The sequence below is a fragment of the Moschus berezovskii genome, chromosome 8 (genome assembly GCF_049115385.1).
Source record: "Moschus berezovskii isolate FMDL1 chromosome 8, NW_MosBer_1.0, whole genome shotgun sequence".
NCBI classification, from domain to species: domain Eukaryota; kingdom Metazoa; phylum Chordata; class Mammalia; order Artiodactyla; family Moschidae; genus Moschus; species Moschus berezovskii.
In genome coordinates, this window is record NC_142467.1 from 71,665,052 (window position 1) to 71,681,107 (window position 16,056).

The window sequence follows — 16,056 nt, forward strand, 5'->3', positions numbered from 1 at the left end:
TGCTGTATACACAGGGAGCTCAACTTGGTGCTCTGCGATGACTTAAAGGGGTGGTGGGGAGTGCGGAGGGAAGTTCAAGAGGGAGGGGATATATGTATACATATAGTTTATCTACTTTGTTGTACAACAGAAATTAAAACATCATTGTAAAGCAATTATATTCCAATTAAAAATGCAATATAATTGGCATTAAGAATACCAATTTTTAATAAAATTGGAGAAGGGGACGACAGAGGATGAGATGGTTGGCTGGCATCACTGACTCAATGGACATGGGTTTGGGTGGACTCCGGGAGTTGGTGATGGACAGGGAGGCCTGGTGTGCTGTGGTTCATGGGGTCGCAAAGAGTTGGACATGACTGAGTGACTGAACTGAATTTGGTATAAATAATTTTAAAATGAATACTTCATAGGTTACCTGCACACAGGACTTAATTCCCTTTCAATAGTTTCATGGATTATATCATCTGCACCAAGAACTTGAGGGTGTACAGTCCTATGGGGAGTGCAGGAGTTTGGAGATTAATGCAGCTCAGTAGTAAGGTCCCTTGAATCAGCAAGTAGCAACCCAGTTGCTTTCTGACAGCAATGGAATCTGGAAATCAAATGAGTTGTGTCTTTCAACTCCAAGAGGAAACAGCTACTTGGCAAAGAAGTTGTAGAGGGAATTAAAATGTCATTCAAACTGTCTGTTTTCTCTAGAGGCAATTGGATCCTTCAGTAGAGAACCTGAGGTGCTATGCTTCTTCCACTGACCAACACTTTTCTCCGTTTGCTCAGAATTCTATGTTCTGGGGTCTCATTAGTTGACATGACTGAGTCAAAGGTGGGCGTGACATAGCTCTTCCACTCAGATGTTTGACTGTGCTTTTTATTTACTGACAAAGTGAATAATAGTGCTGCACATGTGTGAACCGTCATGGGGGGAGAGACCAGTATGGTACAGAGGGCCAGGGAGGCAATATAAGTCTTAGGAGGTAAGTAGGACATGTTCTTACCAATAAACCCCTTATCTGTTTACAAAGCCCTTATTCTTATTTTATACCACCTTCAAGCTCCCTCCCACTACCACCTCCAAAAGGCAAAGCAAGAATGCCTAAAAAAGTGATCAATGCCCTGTTAATGAGTACGTAGAGAGAATTCAAACCTTCTGATAGTGATGGGAGCTATGGCAGACTTCGACCAAACTGGAAGAAAATTGCTTTCACAAACCTAATGTTCCTTTATCATCCTCAAGACTCTGCAGTTGGAGCAGGTACTTTCTCCCCACATGACAGATGCAGAAATTAAAATTCAGATAAATTAAATGGCATAGTCAAGGTCACAGACTAGGAAGGAGAGCAAGACATATATGTAACTCTCCTAACTCGTGGTTCTGATTTCCTCAATATTTCAGTGTCCCTACAGAGGTAAGGCTTCCCTGGTTGTAAAGAATCCGCCTGCAATGCAGGAGATCCCAGTTTGATTCCTGGGTCAGGAAGATCCACTGGAGAAGGAATAGGCTATTTATTCCAGTGTTCTTGGGTTTCCCTGATAGCTCAGCTGGTAAAGAATCTGCCTGCAATGTGGGAGACCTGGGTTTGATCCCTGGGTTGAGAAGATCCCCTGGAGAAAGGAATGGCTACCCACTCAAGTATTCTTGCCTGGAAAATTTCATGGACTACAGTCCATGGGTCCCAAAGAGTTGGATACGACTGAGTGACTTTCACTTTCATTTTCAAAGACGTAAGGAGAATCAGATAGGTGAAACCTGTGACAGCAAGAGCAAGCACAGGAATGAGAAAGACAATTTTTCATTTATTTATTTATTTTATCCCAACTTTCTCAATTCATGCCAGGTACTGAAAAATGCCTCAGCATGAGAAGTGACAACCAAAGCATTTGGGGGGATCCCCCTAAGGACTTCATCCTTCTGGGTGTTTCTGACAGGCCATGGCTGGAACTCCCTCTCTTTATGATCCTCCTAGTGTCCTATGTGCTGGCCATGTTGGGGAACATTTCCATCATCTTGGTGTCCCGCCTGGATCCCCAGCTCCACAGCCCCATGTACATCTTCCTTAGCCACCTCTCCTTCCTGGACCTCTGCTATACCACCACCACTGTTCCTCAGATGCTGGTCAACACGGGCAGCTCCAGCAAGACCATCAGCTACAGTGGATGCACAGTACAGTATGCAATTTTCCACTGGCTGGGATGCACTGAGTGCATCGTTTTGGCGGCCATGGCCCTGGACCGCTACGTGGCCATTTGCGAGCCCCTCCGATATACCGTTATCATGCACCGCCCTCTCTGCCAGCAGCTCGTGGCTGTGGCCTGGCTCAGTGGCTTTGGCAACTCCCTCGTTCAAGTGGTCCTGACAGTGCAGTTGCCTTTCTGTGGGCGACAGGTGCTAAACAACTTCTTCTGTGAAGTGCCCGCTATGATCAAGCTGTCATGTACTGACACAGCTGTGAATGACGCCACCCTGGCGGTGCTGGTGGCCTTCTTTGTGCTGGTCCCCCTGGCTCTCATCCTGCTCTCCTATGGCTTCATTGCCCGTGCGGTGCTCAGAATCCAGTCCTCCAAGGGTCGGCGCAAAGCCTTGGGTACCTGTTCTTCCCACCTGGTGGTGGTCTCCCTCTTCTACCTACCTGCCATCTACATGTACCTGCAACCTCCTTCCAGCTACTCCCAAGAGCAGGGCAAATTTATCTCCCTCTTCTATTCCATAATCACCCCCACCCTCAACCCCTTCATCTATACCCTGAGGAACAAGGATGTGAAGGGTGCTCTGAGAAGACTTCTGGCAAGGATCTGGCAGTTCTGCGTAAGGTAAAGACCTGAGATGTGGTAGTTTCCATTGGCTAGAGAAAACTAGGCAGATGTATTGTGTGCTCAGAGTACTTTTCATTAAGGAGTCAATAACGAAACAGTGTACTTGTTTTTGAGAGAGCCCAAAATTCCCTACCCAAAGTATCTCACTTCCTGTGTTCTCACAGGATCTAAAGTCCCACCTTTCCCAATGATCATTAATTCTAAGAAGCCATAATTAGGAATCGTTTAAACAGAATTGATGAAAAGATGCTTGCTCCTTAGAAGAAAAGCTATGATCAAATGAGACAGCATATTAAAAAGCAGAGACATTACTTTGCCGAGGTCCATCTAGTCAAGGCTATGGTTTTTCCAGTAGTCATCTATGGATGTGAGAGTTGGACTACAAAGAAAGCTGAGCGCTGAAGAAGTGATGCTTTTGAACTGTGGTGTTGGAGAAGACTTGAAAGTCCCAGGGTCTGCAAAGAGATCCAACCAGTCCATCCTAAAGGAAATCAGTTCTGAATATTCATTGGAAGGATGGATGTTGCAGTTGAGATTCCTATTTTTTGGCCATCTGATGCGAAGAACTGACTCATTTGAAAAGACCCTGATGCTGGGAAAGATTGAAGGTGGAAGGAGAAGGGGGCAACAGAAGTTAAGATGGTTGGATGGCATCACTGACTCAGTGGACATGAGTTTGAGTAAACTCTGGGAGTTGGTGATGGACAGGGAGGCCTGGCATGCTGCGTCCATGGGGTCACAAAGAGTCGGACACAACTGAGAGGCTGAACTGAATTGAACTGAATTGATGTCCAGTAAGTATTTGTCAAAGCTTCTAATTCCCTAATCTTTTCCCCTTCTCATGTTCCTGTTTTTCTTCTGCTTCTTCCACTTGTCTCTTTCTAAACTTTCTTCCTTTTCCCATTACTTCTAAGCGTAAATAAGGTGAAACTAAGCCAATGTTATACTACTTATAAGAAATTTATGCTCTTCTCCATATATTTAAATCTCCATAAATTATATGTGCCTTTGAAAAAATTCAAAAACTGAAGTAGATTACTTTCTTATTCTTATCTTGCTGCTGCTGCTGCTAAGTCGCTTCAGTCCTGTCCGACTCTGCAACCCCATAGATGGAAGCCCACCAGGCTCCCCTGTCCCTGGGACTCTCCAGGCAAGAACACTGGAGTGGGTTGCAATTTCCTTCTCCAAATTCTTGTCTTAGATGGTGCTTTTTTGAAGTTAAAGTTTTTTCTATAGAAAGATTTTCCACCATTGACTGAGAACTAGTACAAGCATATGTATTGTGAATATATAAGACTCTATATTGATTCCATGAGTACAAAAAAAAAATGGCATAATCTCTTTTCCAAAAAAAGGAATACACTCTAATTGAGAACTCAGGATATAAAAATAATCATAATTAATGACAATTAAAACTTTAAATAACAAGTTCAAGTTTATTGCAATACCTAATATTTGCAGAAGACTTCCAAGATGAAGTACTAGATTAAGTGCATTTACACAGACCATCTTGTTTAATCCACAAATAACTTTATAATATAATCACCTTTATGATTCTTCATTGTCATAAAATAAATTGATTATTAGAGAGGTTGCAATAGCTTGGCCAAGGTCTTTCAAGTAAATGAGAGAACTGAGACCAGAACTAAACCAGAACTGTGTGGGCCACTTCTCTTAGTAGTAGAGCAGATGATAATGTTAGAGCTTTATATTTGTGTTTTGTTTTATCCTGTTCTAGATTTATTTAAATTTAATTCATTCATTTTTATCCCCGTGCCATGCATATGCCAAATATGCAAGCATAAGAAATAATGTGTAATAATAGTAAGAGAAATAATGTATAAAATTTAGGAAAAAGCAAAATTAAAGATGTCCTTCTACAGTAAGGACAAAAAAAGGAATATGAATCACAAAGCTAAAGCATTTGATTTAAGAGTAGTGAAAAAGTGAAAAAATCATGACTATTCCTGGTACCAAGATGACAAAAGATTTTTCCCCCTTGGGCGACCATATAGCAGTCACTGGGTAATAGTGAACATACATAATGATGCATGAGAACTTACTCTTCTCATTTTTCCTATGACACAGATCCAATTCAACAAAACAATGTGACATGGAAGAAAGTCAATCTACACATATAGCTATGAAATGAACTGACCTAATTCTAGAACACATTGAGAGTATTAAGTTTCTCAAAAGAGATGCTAGATTAAAGATGATCTCAAGGTCTTTTCTATCTTGCAATGAGAGGTGGAGACTAATTTTCTTTTTAAATGAGGACTGACAGTGACTTGTTTGACCATTTGAATGAACTTATGGTTGCTGGGGGAAAGGTAGGGGGAAAGATAATTAGGGAGTTTGGGATGGACATGTACACATTGTTATATTTAAAATGGATAACCAACAAAGACATAATGTATAGCACAGGGAACTCTGCTCAGTGTTATGTGGCAGCCTGGATGGGAGGCAAGTTTGGGGCAGAATGGATACATGTATATGTTTGGCTGAGTCCCTTTCTTGTTCAGGCCTGAAATTATCACAACACTGTTAACTGACTATACACAATACAAAATAGTTTTTTTTAATTTATTTATTTTAATTGGAGGCTAATTACTTTACATTATTGTATTGGTTTTGCCATATATTGTTGTGAATCTGCCCCGGGTGTACATGTGTTCCCCATCCTGAACCCCCCTCCAACCTCCCTCCCCATCCCATCCAGTACACCAGCCCCGAGCATCCTGTATCATGCATAAATAAAAAAAAGATAGGGCTGCAAGAAAAACCTTGCATCTTCCAGATAATAATATTCTTTCTGGGTCCCTGAAATCCCTAGGTAAGAAGTCCAGCTACCCTAAGACAGCCTTGCTAGGGAGACTGCAGGTAAATTCTACTACAAAACAAATGAGGCTTCCAACCAGCAGTGCCACACCTGAGTGGAACCATCCTAGACCTGCCCGCTAGTTGAAGACCATCCAGTGACCTTGGTAGACATAACATAGAGCAGATGAGTCTCCCTCCGAGCTGAGCTCTGCTCAAATTCTTAGCCCACAAAATGGTAAGACAGAGAAGCCTCGTGGGCTACACTCCATAGGATTGCAAAGAGTTGGACACAACAAAAGTGACTTAACAATAAAGTAGTTGTTAATCTAAGCCACTAAATTTCACTCTGGGTGGGACAGCAGAGGGCGGTGGCAGGCAGCTATAGATAACTAGAATACCAGGGACCCCTCAGTTCAGTTCAGTTCAGTCGCTCAGTCGTGTCCGACTCTTTGCGACCCCCTGAATCACAGCACACCAGGCCTCCCTGTCCATCACCAACTCCCGGAGTTCACTCAAACTCATGTCCACCGAGTCGGTGATGCCATCCAGCCATCTCATCCTCTGAGGTCCCCTTCTCCTCCCGCCCCAACCTTTCCCAGCATTAGAGTCTTTTCCAGTGAGTCAACTCGTCGCATGAGGTGGCCAAAGTTTTGCAGTTTCAGCTTTAGCATCAGTCCTTCCAGTGAATACCCAGGATTGATCTCCTTTAGAATGGACTGGTTGGATCTCCTTGCAGTCCAAGGGACTCTCAAGAACCTTCTCCAACACCACAGTTCAAAAGCATCAATTCTTCGGCGATCAGCTTTCTTCACAGTCCAACTCTCACATCCATACATGACCACGGGAAAAACCATAGCCTTGACTAGACTATTCAATATTAGTTATATAAAGCCAGGTGAATTTTCCAGAAGCATCAATGTTATGCAACATTGTAGGGGAAAATGTTTAAATAACTCAACTAATAAGTAAATAAAAACATGCTTATATTACAATCAACTGACATGATAGATATAAAAATATAGGTAAATTTTTATAATGAAACACAAGACTCTATTTTATATGCTCTTGGTGCTCTGCTTTGTTTTACAGTAAACTTCTTGAAATTCAATTTCCTCTGCCTTTGTAACTACTTTGTAGAAAAACGAGAAAGACTCATGAAAAGGAAATGATAGAATGTGTGTGCTCTTCATGTATTCTTTCAAAAATATCATTTTTCCCAAGAAAGATTTGGAAATATATTGGTTTGTACTATAAATATAGAGAGACTCTTTAAGAGGTTCTTGGATGTAATTGTTATATGTTGCCAATTAAGAGCAAAGCCATGGTCTTCAATGGTCACATCTTGGATACTTTACTCAAAATGACTCAATGTCTAACCTGGTGTCTCAAGGTGTCTATCCTGAGTAGACACCCTCTTCAAGTGAACATGAAAGTCAGCAGAATATCAAAATCTTCCTCAAGAAAGCTTGGTAATATATATTCTAAAATTTCACTGCCACCTATAGAGGGTCAGTCTTTGATCAATAAAGGTTTTTCACGCACTAAATATGGGGTTTGCAAAATATTCAAGTAGTTATTAGCCATATTGTCTTGTGGCAGAATCATTAATTATTGAGATTTGTATAGAAAAAAGGATGATATTAACTCTAGGGTTTCCTTGGCACTTATTGCTTTTATATTTTTATTTTTATTGGATTATAGTTGATTTACAATGTTGTGTTAGCTTCTGCTGCACAGCTCAGTGAATCATTTTTAGACTGCTTTCCCATACAGGCCACTATATAGTTTTGAGTAGTTTCCTGCACTATCCAGTCGGTATATCTATTTTATATGTAGTAGTCTGTATATGTCAATCCCAATCTGCCCATTTATTTCTTCCTCCTTTACCCTTTGGTAACCATAAAATTATTTTCTACATCTGTAACTCTCTGTTTTGTAAATAAATTCATTTGTATCATTTTTTAGATTCCAGATATAAGTGATATCATATGCTATTTCTCCTTCTCTGTCTGATTTACTTCACTCACTATGATAACCTCTAGGTCCATCCATGTTGCTGCAAATAGCATTATTTCATATTTTCTCATGGCTGAGTGATATTCCATTGTATTATATATATGTACCACATCTTATTTTATCCATCCCTTGGTCAACGAACTTTTAGGTTACTTCCATGTCCTGGATATTGTAAAGAGTGCTCCGGTGAACATTGGAGTACATGTATCTTTTTGAATTATGGTTTTGTTGTTGTTCAGTTGCTAAGTTGTGTCTGACTCTGTGACCCCATGAACTGCAGCATTCCAGCCTTCGCTGTCCTTCACTGTCTCCTGGAATTTGTTCAAACTCATGTCCATTCAGTCTGTGATGCCATCCAATCATCTCATCCTCTGTCATCCTCTTCTCCTCCTGCCCTCACTTACCCAGCATCAGAGTCTTTTCCAATGAGTTGGTTCTTCACATTAGTTGGCCAAAGTATTGGAGCTTCAGTTCTTCCAATTGGATATTCAGGGTTGATTGCCTTTAGGATTGACTAGTTTGATTCAATTCCTGGGTCAGGAAGATCCCTTGGAGAAGGCATAGGCTACCCACTCCAGTATTCATGGGCTTCCCTGGAGCCTGGTAGGCTACAGTCCATGGGGTCTTGAAGAGTCAGACACTACTGAGCGACTTCACTTTCATGCATTGGAGAAGGAAATGGCAACCCACTCCAGTATTCTTGCCTTGAGAATCCCAGGGACAGGGGAGCCTGGTGGGCTGCCATCTATGGGGTCCCACAGAGTCGGACACGACTGAAGCAGAAGCAGTTTGATCTCCGTGCAGCAGCAGCAGCAGCAGTTTGATCTCCTTGCAGTGTAAAAGGCTGTCAAGAGTCTTCTCCAGCACAACAATTAGAAGGCATCAATTCTTTGGTACTCAGCCTTGTTTATGGTCCAGCACTCACATCCTACTGAACTACTGTAAAATCCATAGCTTTGACTATATGAATCTTTGTTGGCAAAATGATGTCTCTACTTTTTAATATGCTAACTAGGTTTGTCATAGCTTTTCTTCCAAGGAGCAAGCATCTTTTAATTTCATGGCTGCACTTGCCTTCTGTAGTGATTTTGCTGCTACTGCTGCTAAGTCACCTCAGTCGTGTCCGACTCTGTGAGACCCCATAGACGTTAGCCCAACAGGCTCCCCCGTCCCTGGGATTTTCCAGGCAAGAACACAGGAGTGGGTTGCCATTTCCTTTTCCAAGGAAGAAGGGGCTCAAGAAAACAAACTCTGCCACTGTTTCCTTTGTTTCCCCATCTATTTGCCATGAAGTGATGGGACCAGATGCCTTGATCTTAGTTTTTTGAATGTTGAGCTTTAAGCCAGCTTATGCATGTCACTTATTTCTGACATTAATCATTTAGCAGACCCAAAGTCTAATCAGGTCATTCTTAGTCCATGAAGATAAAATAATTAAATTAAATGTTTTAATTCTTTATTTCTCTAAAGAATTACTACAATCTTCCATGTTTCCCTCATTAGCAATTATCAGATGTTTTAAAAATCATGTAAGTTAAGCACACAAATTTGACCTTTTTCAAGTGCTTTCACTTTTTTAATGCCTTTGAAATTCATTATATTCCAGGAAAAACCCAAATTTCTAAATAAAACGTATGCTTATCCTTGTCTTTTCTTTTAGTTTCATCTCCTATGATGCCTGTCCATCCACCAGGCACTAGTTCTTCCTCTGCTCATCCTTGTCTCCTATATCCACATTGCAGTTGTAAAGACTGATTCAAGACATAAGGTTCTAATGCAGCATCCTTTTTTCTGTTGATTTTGAAAACTATATTTTCATTCTACATAAATTCCAGCCAAATTCTCCAGCATAAGGATAACCATTTTATGTTATATCACATAAACATGTAAGTTTTGTTCAGTCCAGTTCAGTCATTCAGTCGTGTCTGACTCTTCACGACCCCATGGACCACAGCATGCCAGGCCTCCCTGTCCATCACCAGGCCCCAGAGTTTACTCAAACTCAACTCCATTGAGTTGGTGATGCTATCCAAGCATCTCATCCTCTGTCATCCCCTTTTCCTCCTGCCTTCAACCTTTCCCAGCATCAGGGTCTTTTCAGATGAGTCAGCTCTTCGCATCAGGAGGCTGAAGTATTGGCGTTTCAGCTTCAACATCAGTCCTTCCAATGAAAACTCAGGACTGATCTCCTTTAGAATGGACTGGTTGGATCTCTTTGCTGTCCAAGGGACTCTCAAGAGTCTCCAACACCACAGTTCAAAAGCATCAATTCTTCAGTGCTCAGTTTTCTTTATAGTCCAACTCTCACATCCATACATGACTACTGGAAAAACCATAGCCTTGACAAGATGGATCTTTGTGGCCAAAGTAATGTCTCTCCTTTTTAACATGCTGTCTAGGTTGGTCATAACTTGTTACTCTCATTTTATTCTAGGGGTGGAGGTGCAGTTAAGTCATGACAGTGTTTCTCTAAATGCTTATTTTACTGAAAATGACAGGCCTGGCATTTTATAATACAATTATGGAGCATGGTTTATATTAATATTTTCAAGTTCATCACATTTGGCCATCTCTAAAACATAGTAACAACCAATGACTTTGAGAGATGTTGAGAATAGATATTACTGCTGGAACATCCTGACAATTTCCTTTTTCATTCCCTTTTACCCCAAGGATATCTACTCACTATGTTGCTGAACTAAGGTTTGTCTGCTCGCTGCTCAAAAGTCATGAAAGAGGCCAGGTTGGTGGAAATGAAGACTTTCTTTGTTTCAGAGACTGGCAACTGGTTGGAGGTGGAAGGAGTGGATGCCTGTCCAAAGGCCAACTCCCCTTGGCAGAAACAGCACAGTCAGCTCTGGCAGTTATCTTGAAATTGGTCATTGGTAGTCCAACCAGCATCATCTTAATTGTTTTTGTTTGTTTGTTTGCTTTAACTTTTTATTTTATATTGGGATATAGCTAATTAACAAACAATGCTATGACAGTTTCAGGTGAAGAGTGAAGGGACTCAACCATTCATATGTATGTATCCACTCTTCCACAAACTCCCCTCCCTTCCAGGCTGCCACATAATATTGAGCTGAGTTCCATATACTATACAGTAGGTCCTTGTTGGTTATCCATTTTAAATATAGCAGTGTGTACATGTCTATCTCAGACTTCCTAACTGTCCCTTCCCCTCTTATCTTGATTATTCTAAGTACAGTTGATCTTCTGTTCCAGGGTCAGTTTGTTCCCATTTCCTTGAGGCCAGTTATCAGAATTCTGGCAGGTTATGTCACCACTATAGTCTGGTCATCAAGTAATTAACTTGTCCACAGGGTAGATGTTTCAATAACTATAAGACAGCTCACAGGACATGACTCAGAATATTATCTATAGCCTCTGAGAAGGAACTAAATGTCCTTGACTATGCTTAATGACTAAACTATTATTGTTTAGTCTCCTTTGTCTGCTTTCCTTTGTTTCTGTATGTTCTCATTTTTCTGATTAAATTGATTATTTGCCTAATGTTTTCCCACAGAGAAAGGAAAGCTGAGAACACGGTGGAGGTGGTGGCAAGGACCCTAGGGTCTAGCCGTTTCAACTATATAATATGTGAAACACACACCATAAAAAATTAGAATCATGATCTTACCCCAAGAATATTGAGATTTATCATTTTCTTCCTTTGAACCTCAATATCATCTATTTTAGGAAATCTTCCTTGCTGAACTAAAAAAGACACACCAAAAATTCTCCTAGTCACATTTCCTCACCCCCAACTCTTGAAACCTCCCTTGGTCATCTCTTGGCACACATACTCAATTCTCATGTTCACTTATTTTTTTTCACACTCCATACTAAATAGTACTGTGCTGGCTATGAAGCTATTGCCTCTCAACGTCAAGTTGACTCCTTCGCATTCCTCTTTGCAGAACTGGGACTCTGAGTAAAAGGCTTCTTACTGGTTGGCTGCTTCCTGTAAACTCTTCCAGTTAGAAGCATGGTAGTCAAGCTAAAGGAGACAGAATGACTATTTCATCCTGCTTTCTTATATGTCTCAAATTCATCTCAGCAATACTGCTTCACCCACAGCTGCAGAAGCTTATTCCAGAGGCAGCAGCTAACTCCAGTATGCAACACTTGAAGAACCAGAGCTTCATATCCATGTGGAACACCAAGATTAACCCAGCAGCTCTCCTTTTTCAGAGGCTGAGATTCAAACCCCTGGGACCCTCCTCCAAAGATCCAATAAATCCAACTTACCTGCTGACTGAAGTTGCTTCCCCCATGAAACTTTAGTTTTTTTCTCTCTTGTCAAGTAGACAATCCCTAATCTAACCATTCCTCATGTTCAATTTCCTCTGTTAAAACAACTGGTCTGGTTTCTATCATGACTGTACTCAAAGAAGGCAAAGACAATACAGAGAGTGCGTAGGATCAGTGTAGAAAAAAGTGAAACCAATGTTGGTGGAGTGTAGACTTCATAATATGTCAAGGTTGGACATAGAAGCAAGTCAGTGGAGTAACTAAAAACGCATCCTTGTTAATGCATTTCAGATTATTCCCTGAATGTCCATGAATACAATTCATTGTCATCCTCTTCCATACTCAGTGTCAGCCATGCCATGGGGGAATGTCAATCCCCCACTGTGTCCACCAGGAAAGGCAGTAGTTTGAAGCAGTCTCTCCACCTGGAAAAATATTGCAGTCAATAGTTTACTACATAACATCCATTTTTTTAAGGATAAAAAAGTCTAAGTATTAAAAAATCCTCTATAGTGAGAGAAAATGTCAAAGGACTAAATCTTCAGGAAAAACATGTAGCAAAATAACCCTCTGAGATATACTTCTTTTATGTTTAAAGCCAATGGTTTTATTGAGATGTTACTTTATATCACATAATTCATTCATTTATAATGTAAAATTCAATATGACACCTAAAGCACAAGATACAAAATTTTAAAAATAAACGAGTGAAACTGAAAATGTTCTGCACAGCAAAAGAAACCACCAGTGAAATGAAAAGACAACCTAAGGAATAGGAAAAAATATTTGCAAATAATATGCCTAATACAGGGTTCATATTCAAAACATACAGAGAACTTGTACAAATTAATAAAAAATAACCCAATTAAAAATTGGCAAGAACTTGAATAGAGTATATGAAAGGCCAAAATGTACTTGAAAAGATACTCGACATCACTAGTCATCAGGGAAATACAAATCAAAGTCACAGTAAGCTATCACTTCACACCTGTTATAATAACCATCATCAAAAAGACAAGGGCTAAACGTTGGCATGAATGTGGAGAAAAGGGAAGATTTGTGAACTATTGGTGGGACAGTAAATTTTTTCAGCCACTACTAAGGTTCTTCAAAAATATAAAAATAAAACTACCATATGATCTAGAAACTCCATTTCTGGGATAGGAATATATCCAAGAAGTGAAAACACTAACTCAAAAACATATTTGCAGTTATGTTTATAGCAGCATTAGTTACAATAGACATGATTTCGAAACAGTCTAAGGGTCTATCAGTGGAAGAATGGATAAAGAAGTTGTGACATAGATATCAGTATAGATAGAGATAATGAAATATTATTCAGCCATAAATAATGAGAAAGTTCTGCCAATTGTGATCTGGATAGATTTTGAAGGCATTATGCTAAGTGAAATAAATCAGACCAAAAAAGACAAACATTATATAATCTTATTTATGTGTAGAATCTAAATAAAAATAAAACCTCATAGAAAAAAAGGTAAGACTTGTGTCTGGTGAGGAAGAAGGAGGTGAGAAAGGGAAGTGGAGAATGGGGGCCAAAAGATACAAAGTTCCAGTTATAAGATAAATAAGTGACAAGAATGCAATGTACAGTGGGATGATTTGAAAGAATCGCATTGACATAGAAATAAATGAAAATGAAAACACGACAACCCAAAACCTGTGGGACACTGTAAAAGCAGTGCTAAGGGTTCATAGCAATACAGGCATACCTCAAGAAACAAGAAAAAAGCCAACTAAATAACCTAACTCTACACCTAAAGCAACTAGAAAAGGAAGAAATGAAGAACCCCAGGGTTAGTAGATGGAAGGAAATTGCAAAAATTAGGGCAGAAATAAATGCAAAAGAAACAAAAGAGACCATAGCAAAAATCAACAAAGCCGAAAGTTGTTTCTTTGAAAGGGTAAATAAAATTGACAAACCACTTGACAGACTCATCAAGAAACAAAGGGAGAAAAACCAAATCAATAAAATTAGAAATGAAAAGGGAGAGATCACAACAGACAACACAGAAATGCAAAGGATCATAAGAGACTGCTATCAGCAATTATATGCCAATAAAATGGACAACTTGGAAGAAATGGACAAATTCTTAGAAAAGTACAACTTTCCAAAACTGAACCAGGAAGAAATAGAAAATCTTAATAGACCCATCACAAGCATGGAATATGAAACTGTAATCAGAAATCTTCCAGCAAACAAAAGCCCAGGTCCAGACAGCTTCACAGCTGAATTCTACCAAAAATTTAGAGAAGAGCTAACACCTATTCTACTCAAACTCTTCCAGAAAATTGCTGAGGAAGGGAAACTTCCAAACTCATTCTATGAGGCCACCATCACCCTTATACCAAAACCTGACAAAGATGCCACAAAAAAAAGAGAACTACAGCCCAATATCACTGATGAACATAGATGCAAAAATCCTTAACAAAATTCTAGCAATCAAAATCCAACAACACATTAAAAAGATCATACATCATGACCAAGTGGGCTTTATCCCAGGGCTACAAGGATTCTTCAATATCCGTGATTCAATCAATATAATACACCACATTAACAAAATGAAAAATAAAAGCCATATGATTATCTCAATAGATGCAGAGAAAGCCTTTGACAGAATTCAACATCCATTTATGATCAAAACCCTCCAGAAGGTGGGAATAGAAGGAATATTCCTCAACATAATAAAAGCTATATACGACAAACCCAGATCAAACATTATTCTCAATGGTGAAAAACTGAAAGCATTTCCCCTAAAGTCAGGAACAAAACAAGGGTGCCCACTCTCACCACTACTATTCAACATAGTTTTGAAAGTTTTGGCCACAGCAATCAGAGCAGAAGAAGACAAAAAAGGAATCCAAATTGGAAAAGAAGAAGTAAAACTCTCACTGTTTGCAGATGACATGATCCTCTACACAGAAAACCCTAAAGACTCTACCAGAAAATTACTAGAGCTAATCAATGAATATAGTAAAATTGCAGGATATAAAATCAACACACAGAAATCCCTTGCATTCCTATACACTAATAATGAGAAAATAGAGAAATTAAGGAAACAATTCCATTCACCATTGCAACGAAAATGAAATAGCATTGAAACATGTATATTACCATATGTGAAATAGATCGCCAGTCCAGGTTCGATGTATGGGACAGGGCACTCCAGGCTGGTGCACTGGGATGACCCTGAGGGATGGGATGGGGAGGGAGGTGGGAGGGGTTTCAGGATGGGGAACGCATGTACACCCATGGCTGATTCATGTCAATGTATGGCAAAAACCACTACAATATTGTAGAGTAATTAGCCTCCAATTAAGATAAATAAACTTTTAAAAAAGAATGCAATGTACAACATGATGACTATAGCTAACATGGCTGTATGCTATATAGGAAAGTTGCTAATAAAGTAAACCTAAGAGGTTTCAACACAATGATATATTTCCCTTCTTCTTCCTTCTTTTTTATTGTTTCTATATAAGAAGATGAATGTTATTGAATCTATTGTGGTAATCATTTCACACATATATAAATCAAACCATCAAGCTGTACACCTTGAACTTGTATAGTGAAGTATGTCAACTATTTTCAATAAAACTGGAAAAATGGAAAAGTCAATGGCTTTTAGTATATCCACAGATTTGTAAACTCATCACAATTTTAGATTTCTTTACTTCAGAGAATGCTCACTCCCCTTAGTCATCACACCGCTGAAAGTTCATTCCACCACAACCCTAGTCCTAGGCAACCATCTACTTTCTGTCTCTATAGATTTGCCTATTTAGGACATTCCTCTGAAATATTTGAGTTGCATTTTTTCTTCCCAGTGATTCCTGGTAACCTAGAGCTTCCCCACTGAGGTTGAAGCATCTGCTGTTTCAGTGGTGTAAAGAAACCATTCTTAACCTTGACGTTTATCTTTAAAAACCTAAAGGAAAACAACCCTGAAAATTCATTGGAAGGACTGATGATGAACCTGAAGCTCCAATACTTTGGCCACCTGATGCAAAGAGCTGACTCACTGGAATAGGCCCTGATGCTGGGCAAGATCGAAGGCATAAGGAGAAGAGGGTGGCAAAGGATGAGATAGTTGGATAGCATCATCGACCCAATGGACATGAATCTGAGCA

General features: G+C 39.7%; 1 protein-coding gene across 1 annotated transcript; it reads left to right on the plus strand.

The window, feature by feature from the left end:
- The first annotated feature begins 1,858 nt into the window (after positions 1-1,858).
- Positions 1,859-2,815, plus strand: LOC129559019 (olfactory receptor 2B11). The gene has a single exon (XM_055430429.2). It carries the CDS (start codon positions 1,859-1,861, stop codon positions 2,813-2,815), a length of 957 nt encoding a protein of 318 aa, XP_055286404.1.
- The last annotated feature ends 13,241 nt before the right edge of the window (positions 2,816-16,056 follow it).